Source organism: Protopterus annectens, chromosome 2.part0 (assembly GCF_019279795.1).
Source record: "Protopterus annectens isolate FY-2018-M chromosome 2.part0, PAN1.0, whole genome shotgun sequence".
Classification (NCBI taxonomy): Eukaryota; Metazoa; Chordata; order Ceratodontiformes; family Protopteridae; genus Protopterus; species Protopterus annectens.
The window spans coordinates 1,234,975,363-1,234,995,809 of record NC_056728.1 but is presented as its reverse complement, the minus strand read 5'-3'; the positions used below and the strand labels follow the sequence as shown (position 1 = coordinate 1,234,995,809).

At 43.4% G+C, this 20,447-nt stretch overlaps 1 protein-coding gene across 1 annotated transcript in view; it reads right to left on the bottom strand.

Annotated features, from left to right (window-relative positions):
* The window catches only part of ATP10D (ATPase phospholipid transporting 10D (putative)), a 596,301-nt gene that overhangs the window by 246,766 nt on the left and 329,088 nt on the right, over nucleotides 1–20,447 (bottom strand). The window contains exon 11 of the mRNA XM_044060391.1: nucleotides 9,702–9,808. Coding sequence (XP_043916326.1) covers nucleotides 9,702–9,808 — 107 coding nt within the window. The remainder of the gene's footprint in view (nucleotides 1–9,701; nucleotides 9,809–20,447) is intronic.

Here is a 20,447-nt window from a genome sequence, read left to right as displayed (position 1 = left end):
CAAGGCCATGGACAGAATTATTATGGAGCTCATCAATAACAACATAGAAACTCTCCAAACACTGGACCAGACCCAAATTTGGCTTTGGAAAAGAGAGGTCTTGCCTGATGAATCTGGTGGACATCTTTGGGAAAGTCACCAGGGCCATGGATGTGGCAACATGATACACACCGCTTATCTATACCTCGCCAAAGGTTTTGACACAATACCCCACACTCAGGGATCATAAAAAAACTTATTGAGTTAGGCATAAACCCCTACACTGTCAGATGGATAGCCAAATGGCTCATTGACAGGACACGTTGTCCAGACAGATGAATCCACTTCTGATAAGTAACCAGTTACTAGTGGTATCCCACAGGGTTCAGTGTTGGGACCCCTCCTGTTTGTTATATACTTCTCTGAAGTGAAGGTCAACATTGGTGGTCTCTGGCTCACCAAGTTCGCTGACAAACATAAGCTGTGAGCAATCATTGAATCCCCAAATGATGCTGACATACTAAAAACAGACCTAAAAATGAGAAATAACTAGTGCCAAAATCATGATCTGAGACTAAATTCTAAAAAATATGTAATCATACCCTTTGGTAAATCAGATATCCCTGCAAATTATAGCACTGATGGCACACCCCTAAAAGTAGACAAAGTGGTGAGGGACCAAGGAACACAGACAGTAACCTAAACTTTGACCACCAGGTAGCTACAGTAGTGAGGAAATCCTGTGTGGTTTAACTTACAAATAAATGCATGGCATCAAGATCAAAAGGAAGTCATAGTGCCATTGTACTTGACCCTCATCAGGTCAATAATAATGTACAGTGCTCCCTTCTGCATGTACCTAACCAGGCACTTACACCAGCTCCACTGGCCCCACAGGTTTCTCACTAAAAAATACAAAGTGTAAGACACATGTCTTATGCAGACCGACTAAAGGCCCTACCCCTTTACTCCACTTCATATTACTTACTGAGGAGGGACTTATGTCGGACCTACAAGGCATTCTCTTATCCAGCCCTGATGAAGATGTTAGATATTTGCAAGAAAAGTTATACAAGGGTTACACACTCCATGGACCTGAACCTTATTTGTGACTAACAGAACTTGATAGACAGACAGATTCATATCCCTAAAGCTACCTCATCTATGGAATAAACTTCCTATCTTCATAAGACAAAGCCAGTCTCTCACTCTCTTCAAAAAGAATATGGATAAATGAATGGGGAAAAGTAAATTCACTCCCATGGTACTGCCTATGTCACTTACAGAGGCAGTTGATAAAATGTCTCAGGGATCCATCACCCAAAGATCCACTACCTTGACACGACCCCATCCCACATCTGTGGAATTTAGATATAATATCGTCATATCCTGGGTATTACTGGCTAAGCTTTTAAAGGCTCATGTCCCATTAGCCTAGTAATCACCTATGAAAGGGATGATGATAAAACAGGGGGAAGCTCAAGAAATAAGGAGAGACTTGAGATTTTTGGATGCAGATCCTTAAGGAGAATAATAATAACCCTACAGAATACTATACTCAAAGTAGCAGAAAGTATTCTAAGAACTAAGCAAACAAGGGAATGAAGAAAGGAGATTCTGTCAGTTTAGATGACTGCAATTAGGGTACAAAAAATAGGCAAGAGGGGGTTGGAATTTACTGGAGAAAATTAATAAAGGAACCAAGGTATTGGGAGCAAACAATTAGACAGGGAAAGGTAATAGAATGGGAAAAGGCCAAGAATAAATTTGGACTGCAGGCTAAAGATTGCCTTCCCTATCAAGGATTGATATTGGAGTATGGGGAAAGGGAAAGGAATAGGGGGATCCTAAGTGAAAGACTGGCACTGGTAGAGTTTTTAGAATAATCTAGAACAGAAGACGCTGTTAAAAAAGGATAATTAGTAGGGCATATAAATCACTGCAGTAACTATGGGAATCAGTCAGAACAGGTTACAAAAGGATTGGGAAGAGATACTGAATAAGCAATTCACAAAGAAACAACGGGAATGTACATATGGCTTCCAAACATGTGACACACTCTAGCAGATTTTGGAACTTTGATTGGAAGTGTTCACATAGGTATTTTTATACTCCAAACAGACTCCAAATATTTTTTTTTCCTCAGGTAGACTGCAAATGCTGGGGGTGTGATGGGGAAAAAAAAAAGAGATAATTGGGAACATACATTTTGAGTGTAACAAGTTGGCAGACTTTAAAAATTCCTGAAGACTACTCTGTCAGAATTACTGGGCGAGCAAATTGGTATAACTAATGACATGATTTTTTCGAGCTGTGATACAGAATCAGATTTGCCTAGACATAGTAAGTCCTTGCTGGGTTTAATTCTGGTGGCGGCCAAAAAAGCAAGTACTAAAAATGAAAATCAAAGTCACATGCCAGTAGTAATATATATAGTAACGGAGATAAAACTGGGAATGGGATCTTTAGAAAAGGGTAAGAACAAATTAAATAGCAAAAAATGAGAATTGTGGGAGCAATACACACAGAATAATGTTTTGGAGGAGGAATGAGGTTTAAGGGAAGAAAGGAATTGAATGAGCTATGCAATGTGTAATGTTTGATTGACAGAGACTGTACAGAAATTTATATATGATGTATAAATGTTTGCAAATGAAAATATGTCAATAGGGCTTGTTTTCAATTATATAAAAGTATGACTGCCTAAGATGTTTCTTGTTTAAAAAATAATATATTAACTACCACTCTACTTCTTTCCAGGTCAAAGGCATATCCCCACCCAAATCATGTTAAAAAAAGTATTGACAAGAATTTGATTGCCTCGTGGTCCTTCTCCTTTACTGACACTCTATCATTTACCAGGGATCTTTCCCTGTATTGTAGTTACTCATGGTTTCTTTAATTTCAGTTTCCTTTATTTTGGATGGTAATGCCCCTCATATTATCTTTCACTTTGACAGAATTCTTAGTTTGCTAGTTTCTGACTCATCTGTGCCACTCTGGCCGTTATGAATTAAAGAGCTGTATGAGACCTCCACTTCATGCCCCATACAGTAAAGAAGCATATTTAAGTGGATTTCATCAGTTTCTTTATCTAACTTGGGTGCCACAAGAAACTGTGTGGACCTCTATCTCTAGGCATGGCAGCGAGATGCATTTTAAGACGTCAAACAGATCCAGTGGGCTAAACTCCATCATCATTGAAGGAATTAATTATTTTATGGGCTGAATGTCTCAGATTTGGTAAAACATCTTTTTTATTAGCAAAGCCACTTGACACTAAGCTAGCAGGACTTACTTGAGGTGGTGTGGTGAGTTTCAGTAAACAGTGAGTCTTTTTTTCAGTTTTTGTTCAAGATAATCCCATTTCTGATACAATGTCAGAATGGGTGCCCACGGTTACCCAGTTATCTTTGTTGATAGTTTCATAAATGTCAGGATACATCAATTTGCACAAACAGATAAGTTTTATTTGCAAGAACACTGCAGCTAAAAAGAAACAATGCAAATGTCTCAGTATCTCACCCAACTGACACAAGTTTATAAATGCAATGCACTGTGGGATATGTAGCATCTTAAAGGTTCCCATAGGGCAGACTCGAAATGGCAACACTTATGCCCTTCTTCCAACAACAATACATGTGGGCATTCCCACAGGGGGATTTAGAGGGCTTATGAAATGGACAGAGGTACCCAATACAGGATGTATTTCTGACAGTTACTGAAACATTCTTGCTTCTCTATTACCCAGCATACATGCTACAACAGATGCCAATCAGGGCACTGGGGGTGATGGCACATTGGGGAGGTAGGAAGCATGGTATTGAGCCCAGAAGTCAGGCAGGCTGGCATCTGGGAGTGATTGGAAGTATGTATGTGCAACTGTTCTATCTTTTCCTCATTATTACTCTCAGTGACCTAAATTGCAAAAATGAAACCTTCTCTTGTGCTGACAGCCATCTCTCAAACAGAACCCACAATAAATGGTAAGTACAGTTGTGTACACTTATAAATGTAGATGTTCAAGTGTATTCACTGTTGCAGTCATCACACTTGGGTCATCTGCCTGCAGGTAACCCTCAGTTGGCCCGAATACCAGAGACTTAGTATTTCTGCGTTGGTTGCTGTCACTCCAGGACTGATGTCAAGTCGTCAGGAGTATAAAAACAGGCAGCCAATGCCATTACTTCAGTTTTTCTTGCCCCAAATGTCAGGAGCCCCCCAATATGGAGCTAAGGTATGGTGGGAAAATCACCACTAGTAAAAAGTAAATACCAATACCAATACCCCTGCAAGGGGGTGAGTAATATACACACAGAGGAGAGAGAGGGAGAAGAGGGATGGAGGGAGGGAAACCAGGACTGCAACAGTGAATACACTCCAGCATCTACATTTATGGTAAGTGTACACAGCTGCACTATGTTCTTCGTGTTTCACTGTTACAGTCATCACACTTGGGTTGATTCCCAAAGCTGAAGAAAGGGTGGAGGCAGTCAAGAAGTGTTGGGGCTGGCTAGTATGCCCTGCAGGGCTGCAGATGCAAAACCCGCCTTGGATTTGGAAAATATAGGAGGTGATAATGCTTGGTGAATGTGTGTACAGAACTCCAGGTAGCAGCCTCCAGAATGTCCCTGGTAGGGACTCCCCTGAGGAATGCTGTAGAGGTAGAAGTTGCCCTAGTTGAATGTGTTCTGTCCATCTGAGGGGTTGGTTTCCCATGGTGTTTGTAGCAGAAATGGATACAGTGTGCTATCCATTTGGAAACTGTCTGTTTTGAAATGGCCTTGTCCTCTGCCCCTGGTGCAAAACTGAGTAATAACTGGTCAGATTTTCTGAAGGGCTTAGTCCTATCCAGGTAGAATCTGAGCTGTCTGTGCACGTCCAAGGAGTGAAGGATCCTTTCCCCTTTATTTTGAGGATTAGGGAAGAAGGTTGGCAAATGGATAGATTGGCTGAGAGCCACACTGGACAACACTTTAGGCATAAAGGAAGGATTAGTCCTGAGGGAGACCCTGTCAGCATGGAAAATAATGAAGGGTTCCATGCCCATAAGTGCTTGTAACTCTAGCTGAAGTGATGACCAGAAGCAATGCTGTTTTTCAAGAGAGGAATTTTAACTCTGCTGACGCTGCAGGCTCAAAAGGGGGTAGAGTGAGCTTTTTCAGTACAAAGTTAAGATCACAAGCAGGGGTGGGTGCTCTCCTTGGTGACCTTAAGTTATTTGCCCCTCTCAGGAACTGTTTGATGAGAGGGTGAGAGAAGAGGGGTGGCTCAGAGTTGTAATGAGCTGAGATGGTATAGGCATGGATCTTAATGGAGGAGAAAGATAGTCCTCTGTGGAGTAGATCTGCTAAGTAATCCAGGATTAGAGGTAGGGAGGGCGTAGTTGTGTCCTCTCCTTTAGATTGAATCCAGGAGCAATACCTTTTCCACTTATCAGCATAGGATTTCCTTGTACTGGGTCTTCTGGCTTCAAGAATGACGTCCAGCACTTGCTTGCTTAGGCTGGTCATTAGGGGAGAATTCAAGTAATAAGCCAGGCTGCAAGATTCAGGGTTTGCAGTTGCAGATGCAAGCTCTGTCACCCTGCTGAGTGAGCAGGGTCGGGCTCTGGGGTAGGTGCCAGGGTGGCACCGGTGACAGGCTGCACAGTAGTGGGTACCAGTGCTGGCGTGGCCAGTCCGGGGCAATCAGGATTGTCCTTGGTCTGTCCTGTCTTATCTTGAGCAATATTCTTGAGAGAAGGGGCAGAGGGGGAAATGCGTAGACTAAGAGGTTTACCCCACTGGATAGGGCATCCACTTTCCAGGCCCTACTGTGAGGTGTCTGGGTGCAGAATTTGCTGATCTGGTGATTGCAGGGGGAGGCAGAGAGATCCACCTCTGGGGCCCCCCATTTCTGAATCAGAAGGCTGAAGGTGCTTGGCTCTAATTGCCACTCATGTAGGTCTATGAGATTTCTGCTTAAGTCGTCTGCCAGTGAGTTTATTTGCCTGGCAGGAATTGAGCTTGCAGATGGACCTGCATGTCCAAGGCCATGTTCCACAGAGTCACGGCTAGCTGGCAGAGTGGGTTCCCCTCTGCTTGTTGATGTACCACATAACTGTGGTGTTACCTGTTTTTATTAGCAGGCATCCTGGTGAGAGTAGGGATCTGAAAGCTGTTAGAGCGTGCTGAACAGCTAGCATCTCTTTTTGGTTGATATGCAGATGAATTTGAATTGGACTCCAGTGACCCTGAATGCACTTGTCATCCAGGTGCGCCCCCCAGGCATAGTCTGATGCGTCTGTGGTTAGGGTCTGAGAGGCGTGGGGTCGAGTAAAGGGAAGTCTCTTGTTGTAGTTGCATGCTGCTGCCCAACAAAGAAACTCTGTCCTTAGACAAGTTATGATAGGAATGTCAGTTTCCAGGACCTGAGAATGTTGGCAACAAAGACTTTTTAAGTACCACTGAAGTTTCCTCATATGCAGTCTGGCATATGGAATTAGTAGGATGCATGAGGCCATGAACCCTAGGGCCTGCAGGATTTTCCTTGCAGATAGCTGGGTTCTTGTGACCATTTGAGTGAAGTAGTCTGTCAGATAGGCTTGTTTTTCCTGTGAAAGGAATGCCATCTGGGATGCTGTGTCCAAGCTTGCTCCCAGGAATACAATGTTTTGACTGGGGACTAGTTTTGATTTCTTTTCATTGACAGTGTACCCCAGGGAGGTTAGAAGGTTTTTTACAAATGTCAGGTGCTGCAACAGCATTTCCTAACTGTCTGCCTGAATCAGGTAGTCATCCAAGTATGGGTAAATTTGAATTTTTCTTTATCTGCAGTAGGCAATGGCAGGAGACAGGCATTTTGTGACTACTCTGGGAGCAGTGGATAAGGCAAAGGAAGTGCAGAGAGCTGATAATGCATATTTCCTGCCCTGAAGCATAGATATTTCCTGCATGAGTCCCTGATAGGGATGTGCAGATGGGCTTCTTTTAAATCTAGGGTGGCTAACCAGGCATCTTTGGCCAGCATAAGAAGAAGCTGCTGCAGGGTGAGCATTTTGAATTTTTCTACCACCAGGAAGGTGTTTGGAATGGAAAGATCTAGGATTGGGCGCCAAGTGCCCTCTTTTCAGGGTAGCAGGAGAAGTCTGGAATAGAACCCTTGACCTATCTGTTCTGCAGGAACAGGCTGAATTACCCTTATGGAGAGCAGGGATTGGACTTGGTTTTGTGCCTCTGCCCACTGGTTTGGAGGAAGGTCTGGGAACCCTTTTGGGGTTGGCAGTGAGTGGAAGTAAAATTTGTACCCCTGGAATACAATGTTGAGGACCCATCGATCTTTGGTGATGGAAGTCCAGTTTTATGCATGATGGGTAAGGTTTCCTCCTAGCGGCATGAGCAGGTGGGCAGCGGTGGGGTGTGGAGTTGAGAAGTCATTGTGAAGTCTTTCTGTAAGGGGGTGGCTTAGCACTCCCCATTTTTGAAGTGGAGGCACTCCATTGCTTAGATCTCTGCATACCCTGAGACTGTAGTCTGGGAGGGGGGGTATGTTTCCCCTGGGTCTAGTTTGAGATGGCCTCGAGGGGGCTGGAAAGGACCAATGTTTCAAGGGGCAATGCCTACTAAACCTAGGAGGCTGTACTTGCAAGAATTCTTTGACTGTCTGCATAGATTTAGCTTTTTCTTCCATCTTTTTAAGAACCTCTTCTGCTTTGGTGCCAAACAGATTGCCCCTGTTCAAAGGAGCGTCTAGTAATTTAGATATGACATGATCTGGCAAGGTCTGCTCTTTAAGCCAAGCATGTCTTCTCTGTACAGAACCAATGACTGCTGCCCTGCAAGATGCTTCTAGGGTGTCAAAGCCACATTGCAAAGTATGCTTGCTGATTTGGCTTGCAGAATGCATAAGCTCTTGTTATTATTTTCTGCACAGTCTGTAAAGGTAGCTATTTTTTGCTTAATAAGGTCCATGATATGTTGTTGGTACTTCAGCATGTGAAACTGACAATTCAAAGCCCTAATGGCGAGAGTTGCAGAGGTGTATACTTTCTTACCTCATCTTTCTAAAGCTCTAGAATCCCTGTCCGAAGGGGTGGGATTCTTAGCTGTAGCTGCTTTAACAACTTTAGGCCCCTGGGATATGATATCTGGGTCAGCAGTAGGATTTTTGAAAAGGGATTTGTGAGAGTCATGAACTCTGTAGTACCTGTCTGGTTTCCTATGAGCAGGGTGTAAAGTATCAGGAGTTAAACTGGATGCCATAAAGACATTATCCACAACTTCCAGAACTGGGGCTATTGCTAAAGGCCAATGTTGTGGCAAATCTAGAAATTCTCTGAGTTTCTTTTTGGACTGACGACAGTCTTTGCATTCCCAGTAGAAATGCTCTCTTAAAGTATGTAAGGTTTCACCAAAAGAAAAATCCTCTGGAGGAGAAGAAGAGGGAATGGATTCCTCTGCATATGAGTCTTCATAAGCAGACAAAGACATGTCTTCATAATCAGATACCTCAGAGTCGTCGGACTCTTGGGTCTGTTAAAGCTGCTGGGGACAGGTCTCTTTCTCTTAGCAGGGGAAGGCTGACTTCCCCTAATCAGCATAATGAGGTCTTCTGCCATTTTAAGCATTTGATGCTGTGGCAAGGAAGCAGGTGCTTGTGTTTGGGTCATCATTTTTTTAGGCTTAGCACTTACTTTTGAAGCGCCAACAAAAATGAACCAGTGCTGGTTCATTTTCGTTGGCGCTTTATACGTGTTGGAACCTTGCACTCGTCCTACGTGTGTGTATTGGTCTCTTCCTTAGCGCTTACTTTTGGCCTTAGAAACTCGGTAGTTTTAGTCAGAACTGAAGACGCAAAAGGTGTCGTTGGTTTGTGTCGAATATCAGTAGTGCAAAGAAATTCCTCAGAAGCCAGTGCCTGCTAAGTGGCTCCAGACCCATCCAAGGTAGAGACATCTGCAGGTTCCGTAGTCAAAAAAGAGTCTCACAGTATACTGGACTCCAAATGGGTCTAGGTAGAGGCCTGCAAATCCACTGAAGCAGGCATCAGGGGCTGCGAAAGCGCCTCACTGAGTACTGGCGAACTGGCGACTAGCTTAACGGAAGTGTCTTTGGCAGTTTTGGACCTGTGTGGTCTGTCTGTCTTTATCCTTATGTTTTTTCGGAAGATGGGTAGTCGGATGGCTTACCAAAGCCATTTCAAAATACGGAGATCAAGAACGAAAGAATTTAGCGACAATAAGGGCCCGATGACGACTATAAGGCACAAAACCGACAGCGAGGTACGTCATGGTCTGGGCCTAAACAGGTGAAGCAGTAAGAATGGAAACCTTGGTGTAGTATTTTCTTTCCACAGGCAAGACAATTGTTAACGTATTCTGACATCGGTTAGAACAAAAAAAAAAAGGATCCCCAATGGGGTACTTAGCTTTAGAAGACTTCAGGACAAATGAATTCAGAAACGAAAGCTCACGTAGCGGCCGACCGGCACTCATGCAAACTCCTTTTGCTTCGGGCTCCTTGGCAAGAAAGACTGATGTAATGGGGTTGGCTGCTTGTTTTTATACCCCCTGATGACCTGACGTCAGTCCTGGAGCAACAGCAACCAATGCAGAAATACGAAGTCTCTGGTATTCGGGCCGACTGAGGGCTAACTGCAGGCAGACAACCCAAGTGTGATGACTGCAAAAGTGAAACACGAAGAACATCTGCACTACAGACGAAGTGCGTTTTTAAATTTACCTTCTTAGCAATGCACAAGGTGCGCAGACCTTCTTTGGCATAGTCATCCAGATGCCTTTGAGTTCTTGCTCTAATTTTCTTCTGCTGTTTTTCTAAAGTGAGGTTATCTGCAGACACAACAAAAGAAGCAGCTTTATATAAACAGTATGATAATTAAGTATAGCAGTTAAATGACACCTGCTGTAAAATAAAACTAAATGTTTCATTCTGCACTGCATGTCCTCTTTACTTCAACACAATAATAATATTACATTAAGTTGAAATGAAACTTGCAAGTATTATTGTCTTTATGTTCCATTGATTATTTTTGTTTGTGTAGATGCTTCTGTTTTCACTTCTATGTTGCTCCTGTTCTGCATTGTAACCCGGGCTGAGCCCTGCAATTGGTCATGTTATAATCCAGTACTTTACCCCACTAAACAAAATGGAAATAAAATGGTCACTGTAAAAACTGTATTAGGAGCTGGCGCATTCACAGTATTAATACTCTTCTCTCCATGCCCACACATACTCGCCAGCTGACAAAATGCTTTGGCTGCCACCAGAAAGAAACTTGACAAATGGCACTGTTCATGTTATGTTGTCTGCCCACCATCTGACGTCAGTGCAAGGTAGCACTGGTTTACTTTAAGTAGCAGATTACAAATAATGTGTCACCATTTTATGCACAAACCATCTGGCTAATTCAGTGAAAGGAAATCTGTACCAGTCAACATCCAGCACAGAGTATCCATCTGGCCTAAATTAATACACCTCTCTATTTTTTCTTCCAATAGCACAAAAATAGAACCTGTTGAACACACTAAACTTCTCGGGGTTACCATAGATAATGCACTGAAATTTGACAAACATATAGCACAGACAATTAAAAAAGTCCATATAAAACTCTGAACACTCTACAGAGTAAAACCCTATCTTACAGACCACGCTAGACTGGCATTAGCAAGAACACACCTGTTATCTTCTCTATTGTTCTCAAATATTCACAAACCTCCGCAAAACAGAAATGAACAACCTTGAATCCTGTTATAACAAGATGGCTAAATGTGCATCTAACCTACCCCAAAAAGTGCATCACTGTACTGCCCTTCAACAACTAAACTGGTTAGAACTTCCAAACTTACTCACACTTAACTATTAATCACCCACACTTTGATGTATAAACCTGACCACTGCCCAGCGCTAACTAACCTTGTTCAACCCTATAAAAATCTTAATTCTCTTAGGTCAGCTGACAAAGTCCTACTCAAAGTAAATACATCTCACAACTCACATGGTGACTTCTTATACTGCTACAAAATTGCAAAAATCTGGCACTCTCTTCCACAACAAATTCTATCTATTGATCATACTTGTAACTTTAAACAGGCACTAAGACAATACCCCCTATCCCACTGGCTATGCCCTTGCTATGCTCCATATTAACCTATACCCCCTCCCCCCATTTTATTACTCTGGTTGCAACTGAATGAGAAAAATATATATATTGTAAATTATTTTAATATAATGGATCAATGCTTTTACTGTTTTTTTTTTTTTTTTTTTTTTTTTTAACTATTTGCATCTCTGTGTGATTTGTAAACTCATTGTGATAATTTATTTTGTATAACAATGCTTTTGGAGCTTTTCTCCCCGGGTCTCTGCTGAAACAGGGCATTTTGTCCAGTTGGACATTACCCGGTAAACAAATGTAAATAAATAAAAATAAATAAAAATCAAGCACACTGCCAATTTTATTTCCATTTAAGTGCTTAAAGTCTAAATACTGTGCAATCATTGAAATAAGGACAAAAATTAAGCATATCAACTACAAACCAAAGCAATCACAGTAATATAAGCTAATAAAAAGCAGAAAAAAAGATAACAAATTAACTGTACAGAGGTGTAGCACATGTTTCACATAAACCTTACTGAAAATGTAATGAGATCTCCCTAAAGTGGCCTCTGTCCAACTTGTCCTAAGTAAGAAAAGTAGCTGAATTCATAAATACAGGCCCAGAGAGGTAAAAGGACATCTGCCCACTTTCGCAAGTCCGGTCCTGGGAACACCTTGCAGCCCCTCACCTAATGACCATGAGTGAACATGAACTTAATGATTTTCCATGAAGCAGGTCTGGCCACTCCCCCAGTACAGCTCTTAAGTAAAGAGAAGGACTGCGCAACACCCAACAGGTGAAAAACAAGCTAAAAAGCTACTGTCAATCTAAAGTCACCCAGACATGATTTCGATGGACTTTTGAAAACCTAACATAGAAATATTATATTTAGAAAATGTGACAGGAATTATTCCACTCATACAGGGTCTTCATTGTAAAACAACTAAAATGTTACTTCTAAAATTTCTTTTTGCATTGGTTAGTGGATAATACAATACCCAGAATGTAATAATTCAGTGTTGATTTTAAACAGATGCAAAACACTAAATGTTTATTTCAAATAAAGGGAAAGTGATAATTCCTCGCACATCTTTCAAAATGCTTTTCTGTTTGCTCTTAAAAATCATCTAAAGGTCTGGAAATGACCCTTGTTTTTTGTATTAAAAAAGTGTCATTATTATGCATAAACCAGGCCAGACTAAATGCAATGGACATTAGCAGTTAGGAGTCATCAGTTAATCAGCACACTGTTAGAAGGTTTCAGGAAACTAGAGATATTAAAACATGCACACTTCGTACATACAGTAACAAGTAGTAAAGACAAAGCCTTAAACCCAGGAGCTGTAAGGCAGAGAACTTTACTTCTTTTTAATAAAGACTGACAAAAACATATGTAACTTTGCAGTATGAAAAAAAAAGACCTAAAATGAAACACTTTCTTAAGCAGACCAAAACGTGAGACTGCCACAGACTTATCATATAACACTTTAAAGATGACAGAGAAGAGAGGGAAGGCATGCCTGAAGGCAGGTAAAGGCTAGGACTGTGATAGTGAGGGTCGGAACTTTGAATGTTGGCAGTATGACTGGTATAGGGAGAGAGCTAGATGATATGATGGACTGAAGGAAGGTTGGTATATTGTGTGTGCAAGAGACCAGATGGAAGGGGAGCAAGGCTAGGTGTATCGGATGCGGTTTCAAATTATTTTATCATGGTGTGGAATGGAGGAGAAATGGCGTAGGCATTATCCTGAAGGAACAGTATGCTAAGAGTGTTTTGGAGGTGAAAAGAGTGTCGGATAGAGAGATGTTTATGAAGCTGGAAATTGATGGTGTAATGAATGTTGTTAGTGCATATGCTCCACAAGTTGGGTGTGCGATGGATGAGAAAGAAAAATTTTGGAGTGAGTTGGATGAAGTGGTGATGACTGTACCCAAGGGTGAGAGACTGATGATTGGAGCAGATTTCAATGGGCATGTTGGTGAAGGGAAAGTACAGTTTTGTACCTACCATAAATGTAGATGTTCGAGTGCTAATACAGCTGCAGTCATAACAGATGGGTTCTCCTGCCGTCAGGCGGGTCCTCGGTCGGCCGAATTCCAAAGTCTAGGTCCGGCGTTGGTCGTCGTCGCTTCTTCCCTAACGTCAGTGCGACAGGGGTATAAAGGAACCAGCCAACGCCATTTTCTTCAGTTTTTCTTGCCCCAGATGTCAGGTGCCCCCAGAAGAAAGGCAATACATACATTTGTGTGATAATGCAGTGCAATATAATCAAAATACAGTAGTTGCAAGCAAATACACAATAAATGAATACCCCAATCAGGTTGTATGAGGATGTTAGCCTATAGGCCTGTCCCAAGAGGGGAAGGAGGGAAGGAAACCTGGACTGCAGCTGTATTAGCACTCGAACATCTACATTTATGGTAGGTACAAAACTGTACTATGTTCATCGTGCATACAGCTGCAGTCATAACAGATGGGTAGAATCCCAAAGCTAAGAAAGGGGTGGTAGGCACTAGGTGGAACTAGCAGGAGCCAAAATGCCCTGCAAGACTGCAGTGGCAAAGCCTGCTCTAGATTTGGAGTATAATGGTAGGTTGTAGTGCTTGGAGAAGGTATGCACAGAACTCCAAGTGGCTGCTTCCAAAATATCCTTGGTAGGAACTCCTCTGAGGAAGGCTGCAGAGGTGGCTGTGGCCCTGGTGGAATGAGTTCTAATGCCTGTAGGAACAGTTTTGCCATGAAAGGAATAGCAGAAGCGTATGCAGTGGGCTATCCATTTTGAGATTGTCTGTTTGGAAATTGGCTTCCCTTGAGCTCCTGCCACATAGGCCACAAAGAGCTGTTCTGATTTTCTGAAAGGCTTTGTTCTGTCCAAATAATAACGCAGTTGACTGTGGATGTCCAAGGAATGTAGAAATCTCTCCCCTTTGTTTTGAGGATTAGGATAAAAAGTAGGTAAATGTATGGCCTGATTTAAAGCTACCCTGGATACCACTTTAGGCATAAAGGACGGGTTGGTTCGTAAGGAAACTCTGTCCTGATGGAAGATGATAAAAGGCTGGACAGCCATGAGAGCCTGTAGTTCTGAAACTCTACGAGCTGAGGTGATAGCCAGAAGGAAAGCTGTTTTCCAGGACAAATATTGCAAATCTGATGAGACAGCTGGCTCAAAGGGAGGCAAGGTCAGTTTTTCCAGAATGAAATTAAGATCCCAAGCAGGTATTGGTTGTTTCCTTGGAGGCCTTAAATTCTTAGCCCCTCTGAGGAACTGTCTTAAGAGAGGGTGAGAGAATAAAGGTGGATCAGTGTTGTATTCTGCAGAAATGGCTGAGGCATGGATTTTGATGGAGGAGAAAGAAAGTCCACTGCTTAGCAGTTCAGCCAAATATTGTAGTATTTGAGGTAAATTCAGTTTTCCAGGATCCTGGCCCTTTTTCTCATTCCAGACACAAAAACGTTTCCATTTTGCGGAGTAAGCTTTTCTAGTTGATGGCCTTCTGGCCTCCAAAATGACATCCTGCACCTCCTTCGAGAGTAGGGCCTGTTGTGATGCTAAGGAATCTTCCATGCGGGTAGATTGATTGTTTTTAGCTGGCTGTGAAGAGTTTTGAAACAGTGCTGAGTCAGAAGAAGAGGCATTAGAGGCAGGATCCATGGTGGGGAATGCGTCAGGCTCCTCGGGAGTGGGTACCAGTGTTGCCTTGGCCAGTCCGGAGCAATGAGAATCATCTTTGGTCTGTCTACTTTAGTCTTTAATAGAACTTTGGGCAGAAGAGGAAGAGGAGGGAAGGCATAAACTGTCATTGATGTCCAACTGAAAGCAAGAGCGTCCACTCTCCAGGCCTTTGGATGGAAGATCCTTGAGCAGAATTTTGTCAATTGATGATTCTTGTGGGAAGCAAAGAGATCTATGTCTGAACTTCCCCATTCTTGGATTATTTCTGTAAAAACTTTTGGATGCAATTTCCATTCATGTGGATCTGTCATATTCCTGCTTAGGTTGTCTGCCAGCGTGTTTTCCTTGCCTGGCAAGTACTGTGCTTGTAGTTCCATTTGTAAGTCCATGGCCATGTTCCAAAGTGACATGGCCAGTCTGCATAGGGGGTAAGAATGTGTTCCTCCCTGTTTGTTTATGTACCACATAACTGTGGTGTTGTCCGTTCTTATCAATAGTTGACCTGGTTGTAGAAGGTCCTTGAAAGCTATAATAACATTTATGACTGCTAGCATTTCTTTATGATTGATGTGAAGGTGCTTTTCTTTTTGGGACCATTTGCCCTGAATGCACCGATCTGTCATGTGCGCCCCCCAGGTGTAGTCCGAGGCGTCTGTTGTGATGACTTGATTTGCTTGAGGCTTGCTGAATGGAAGACCTGTGTTTGTTTGACATGCTTGAGCCCACCACAGAAATTCCTTTTGCAGACATGGAATTAGTGGTATTACTGTTTCCAAACTGTGGCTGTGTTGAGACCATATGTTTTTCACGTACCATTGTAGTCTCCTCATATGCAGCTTTGCACATGGGATTAGTAAGATGCAAGATGCCATGAATCCCAGAGCCTGCAGGATTTTCCTTGCAGTTAGCCTGGTGCAATTTGCTAGTGTTCTGAAGTATTGAATTAGTTGCCCCTGCTTCTCTGGAGTGAGGTAGGCCATCTGGGTGTTTGTGTCCAAATTGGCACCCAGGGAAATTATCTTCCGAGAGGGTATTAGCCTTGATTTCTTTTTGTTGACCGTGTATCCCAGAGAGTTCAATAACATTATTACATAAGCCAGATGTTTCAGAAGAATGTGCTTGCTGTCCGCTTGGATCAGGCAGTCGTCCAAATAGGGGTATATTTGTATCCCTTGAAGTCTGCAGTAGGCAATTACTGATGCCAGGCATTTCGTGAATACTCTGGGCGCAGTAGATAAGCCAAAGGGCAATGCAGAGAATTGATAATGGGTTGAACCTGCAAGAAATCTGAGGTACCTTCTGCAATTTTGTCTGATTGGGACATGCAGGTATGCCTCCTTGAGGTCCAATGTTACCAGCCAAGACTCCTTGCCCAGCATGGGAAGAAGTTGCTGTAGAGTGAGCATCTCGAATTTTGGTATGAGTAGAAATGTGTTTAGGATGGATAGATCCAAAATAGGTCTCCAGTCTTTTCCCTTCCTTGGCACCAGAAATAGCCTGGAATAAAAACCTTGACCTTGTTCGTGCGTAGGTACCTCTTGAATAGCTTTCATGTTTATGAGATCTGTAATTTGCCTTTGTGCCTCTGCCCTTTGATTGTGTGGCAGGTTTGGCATGCCTCTCATTTTTGGAAGGGTGTGAAAATGGAATTTGTAGCCTCTGTTTATAATGTCCAGGATCCATTTGTCCTTTGTGACAACATGCCAATTTTTTGAAAATAATGCCAGCTTTCCTCCTAAGGGGGCTGCCATTTGAGAGCTGGTTGGCATGCAAAGGGGATAGTCATTGGGTTTGCTTTCTCAAAGATTGCGAGTTGTCCTCACCACCTCTTTGTGTAGGAGCTTGCCATTGTCTGCATCTATATGATCCTTGGGATTGTCCTCTGCCCCTCGGGCACCTGTATCTGCCTCTCTGGGGTCTGTCTGTGGCAGGAAAGGACCAGTTTTTGGAAGGCCAATTTCTACTAAAACATGGGGGTTGAACCTGTAGAAATTCTTTCACAGTTTGCATTGATTTAGCCTTTTCCTCCATTTTCCTTAATACCTCCTCAGCATTAGCACCAAATAGTACATCCTTTTGAAGAGGGGCGTCTAGTAATTTAGCTTTGACATGATCAGGCAAGGCTTGTTCCTTGAGCCAGGCATGCCTACGTATGACTGATCCTGTAACAGCAGCTCTACATGAGACCTCTAGAGCATCAAAACCACATTGTAAGGTATGCTTACCCACTTGTTCTGCACTATGCATCAAATCCTGCAACTCCTTCAAGTCTGGTTGTTCAGGTTGTGACATTTTACTCTTCAATTGTGATAACAAAAACTGTTGGTATTTTAGCATATGAAACTGACAGTTTAAGGCCCTCATGGATAAGGTAGCCAAGGTATATACCTTTTTCCCCCACCTTTCTAAGGATCTGGAATCTCTCTCAGAAGGCAATGGATTTTTGGCAATGGAGGCCTTAACTCACTTGGGGCCCTGTGAGATGGTTTCTAGGTCAGCAGCATGGCTTTTGTATAGAAATTGGTGTGAGTCAGGAACCCTGTAGTACCTGTCAGGCTTAACTGGAGCTGGAGGTAGAAAGTCTGGGTTAAGGCAGGCCTCCGAGTAAATATCATCTAGGATGTCCAAGACAGGAGGTATAGCCAGAGGCCTGTGCTGAGGTAACAAGAGAAATCCCCTGAGCCTTTTCTTGGAATCTGAATAATCCTGGCCTTCCCGTGGAAGTGTTCCCTTAAGGTATGCAAAGTTTCCCCAAATGAGTAATCCTCAGGGGGGGGAATACAGAAGGGATGGACTCCTCCGCATCAGAGTCTTCAAAAGGGGAGTAAGAATGTTCCTGATCATCAGAGTGCTCTGAAATAAGGGAGCCCTGATCAGAGGAGGGGGAATCTTCCTCCACTCTGGGCCTTTTGTCCGGTAGGGGCTGAGAACCTCTGATTAGAGTAATTAAATCCTCAGCCATTTTAAGCATCTGTTTCTTAGGCATGGGGCCTGGAGATGGGCCCTGTGTAGCTGGTCTCAGAGTGCATGGTTGCTTTAGACTTTGTGAAAGCCTTGATGGAGAAAGAAGAGGAAGGTCTGAAGACACCTTGAGTGGAGGTGGACCTGTCCACATTCTGAGTTTCAACGCCAAGAGTGGCTTCGGTATCCATAGTCGGGGTGTGGGCCGAGGAGCCTGCGACCTCGGGTACAGGAGACACAGTCAAAGAAGTGTCGTTGGTAATCAGGGGCTGCGTAGGCGCCTCGCTGAGAACCGGACCACGTGTAGTTGGCGTGGTGTCGGTAGAGGCCGCGAACCTCGTGTGTCGGTCCTTGTCTTTGCGTTTTTTTAGACAAAACCGGAGTCGGAGTATCTGACGACATAGTACAGTTAAATGCTTTCCCAAAATAATGCTGGGCAAACTCCGCCCGATGCTTAATAGTGCGTTTGTTGAATGTAGCACAAAAGCGACAGACCGAGACATCGTGGTCTGGGCCTAAACAAGGTATACAGAGGGAATGGAAATCCTTATGCGGTATTTGCTTCCCACAAGAAATACAATTATTAACTTTGTCTGACATCGGTCTGAGGCAAGAAAAGTTTCCCCAACGGGGTACTTGGCTTTTAAGAAGACTTCGGTTTCCAAATTTTCATAATCTCAGGAGATGGCCGACCGGCACTTGCGAACTGCTTCTGCTTCGGGCACAGCGCGGCAAGAAAGACTAAAGAAAATGGCGTCGGCTGGTTCCTTTATACCCCTGTCGCACTGATGTCAGGGAAGAAGCGACGACAACCGACGCCGGACCTAGACTTTGGAATTCGGCCGACCGAGGACCCACCTGACGGCAGGAGAACCCATCTGTTATGACTGCAGCTGTATGCACGATGAACATCAGAGGGGATGAGGAAGTGATGGGTAGTTATGGTGTTAAGCAAAGGAATGCAGAAGGTCAGATGGTAATGGATTTTGTGAAAAGGATGGACATGGCTGTGATGAATACGTATTTCAACAAGAGGGAGAAGTATAGGGTGACGTACAAGAGTGGAGGAAGATGCACACAGGTGGATTATATCTTGTGTAGAAGGGCCAATCTGAAGGAGATTGGAGACTGTAAAGTGGTGGCAGAGGAAAGTGTAGTTAGGCAGCATAGGATGGTGGTTTGTAGGATGACATTGGTGATCAAGAAGAGAAGGATGAGTGTGAGGGCAGCACCAGGGATCAAATGGTGGAAATTGAAAAAGGGTAATTGCGAGGTGATGTTCAGGGAAGAGTTAAGACAAGCACTGGGTGGCAGTGAAGAGTTACTGAATAGCTGGGTAACTACAGCAGAGCTAGGAAGAGAGATGGCTAGAAGGGTGCTTGGTGTGACATCTGGAAAGAGGAAGGAGGACAAGGAGACCTGCTGGTGGAATGAAGAAGTACAGGAGAGTATACAGAGAAAGAGGCTGGCGAAGAAGAAGTGGGATTGTCAAAGAGATGAAGAAAGTAGACAAGAGTATAAGGAGATGAGGTGCATGGCAAAGAGAGAGGTGGCGAAGGCTAAGGATAAGGCGTATGAAGAGTTGTATAAAAGGCTGGACACTAAGGAGGGAGAAAAGGACCTGTACCGATTGGCTAGACACAGGGACCGAGCTAGTAAAGATGTGCAGCAGGTAAGGGTGATAAAGAAAATGAGGGAAACGTACTCACAAGCGAGGAGAGTGTGTTGAGCAGATGGAAAGAGTACTTTGAGGGGTTGATGAATGAAGAGAATGAGAGGGAGAGAAGGTTGGATGATGTGCGGATAGTGAATCATGAAGTGCAGTGGATTAGCAAGGAGGAAGTAAGGATAGCTATAAAGAGGATGAAGAACGGAAAGGCTGTTGGTCCAGATGACATAAGTACTTGGGATCAACAGTTCAGAGTAATGGTGAGTGTGGAAGAGAGGTGAAGAAGAGAGTACAGGCAGGATGGAGAAGGTGGAGAAGAGAGTGTCAAGAGTGATTTGTGATAGACGAGTACCAGTAAGAGTGAAAGGGAAGGTTTACAAGAGATTAGTGAGACCAGCTATGTTACACGGGCTGGAAAGAGTGCATTGACAAAAAGGCAGGAGTCAGAGCTTGACATGGCAGAGTTGAAGATGTTAAGATTTGCACTGGGTGTGACGAGGATGGACAGGATTAGGAATAAGTATATGAGAGGGTCAGCCCAGGTTGGAAGGTTTGGAGACAAAGCCAGAGAGGCAAGATTACATTGGTTTGGATATGTGCTGAGGAAGGATGCAGAGTATTTTGGGAAAAAGATGCTAAGGATGAAGCTGCCAGGTAATGGGAAAAGAGGAAGGCCTAAGATAAGGTTTATGGATGTGGTGAGAGAGGACATGCAGGTGGTTGGTGTGACAGCAAGATGCAGAGGACAGGAAGAAATGGAAACAGTTGATCTGCTGTGGCGACCCCTAACGGGAGCAGCCGAAATAAGAAGAAGATTTAAAACTCTATGGCTTCTATTGGTATCACTGACATTGTTTACAAGAAGAGGAGATGCAATTTTTAATGAGCTTAGCCATGAAATAAAGGTGGTCACCACTAACCCGAAATGGAGGAAAGAAGGTGTGAATGTAGATGGAGTCCTCTACTTCCAAGAGCCTCAAGCAAGGGAATTATACTCTCCTAGTTCACAATGGTGCAACCAAAATTACCCCAAGATTTTACTTTGATTTTTACAGCATGGT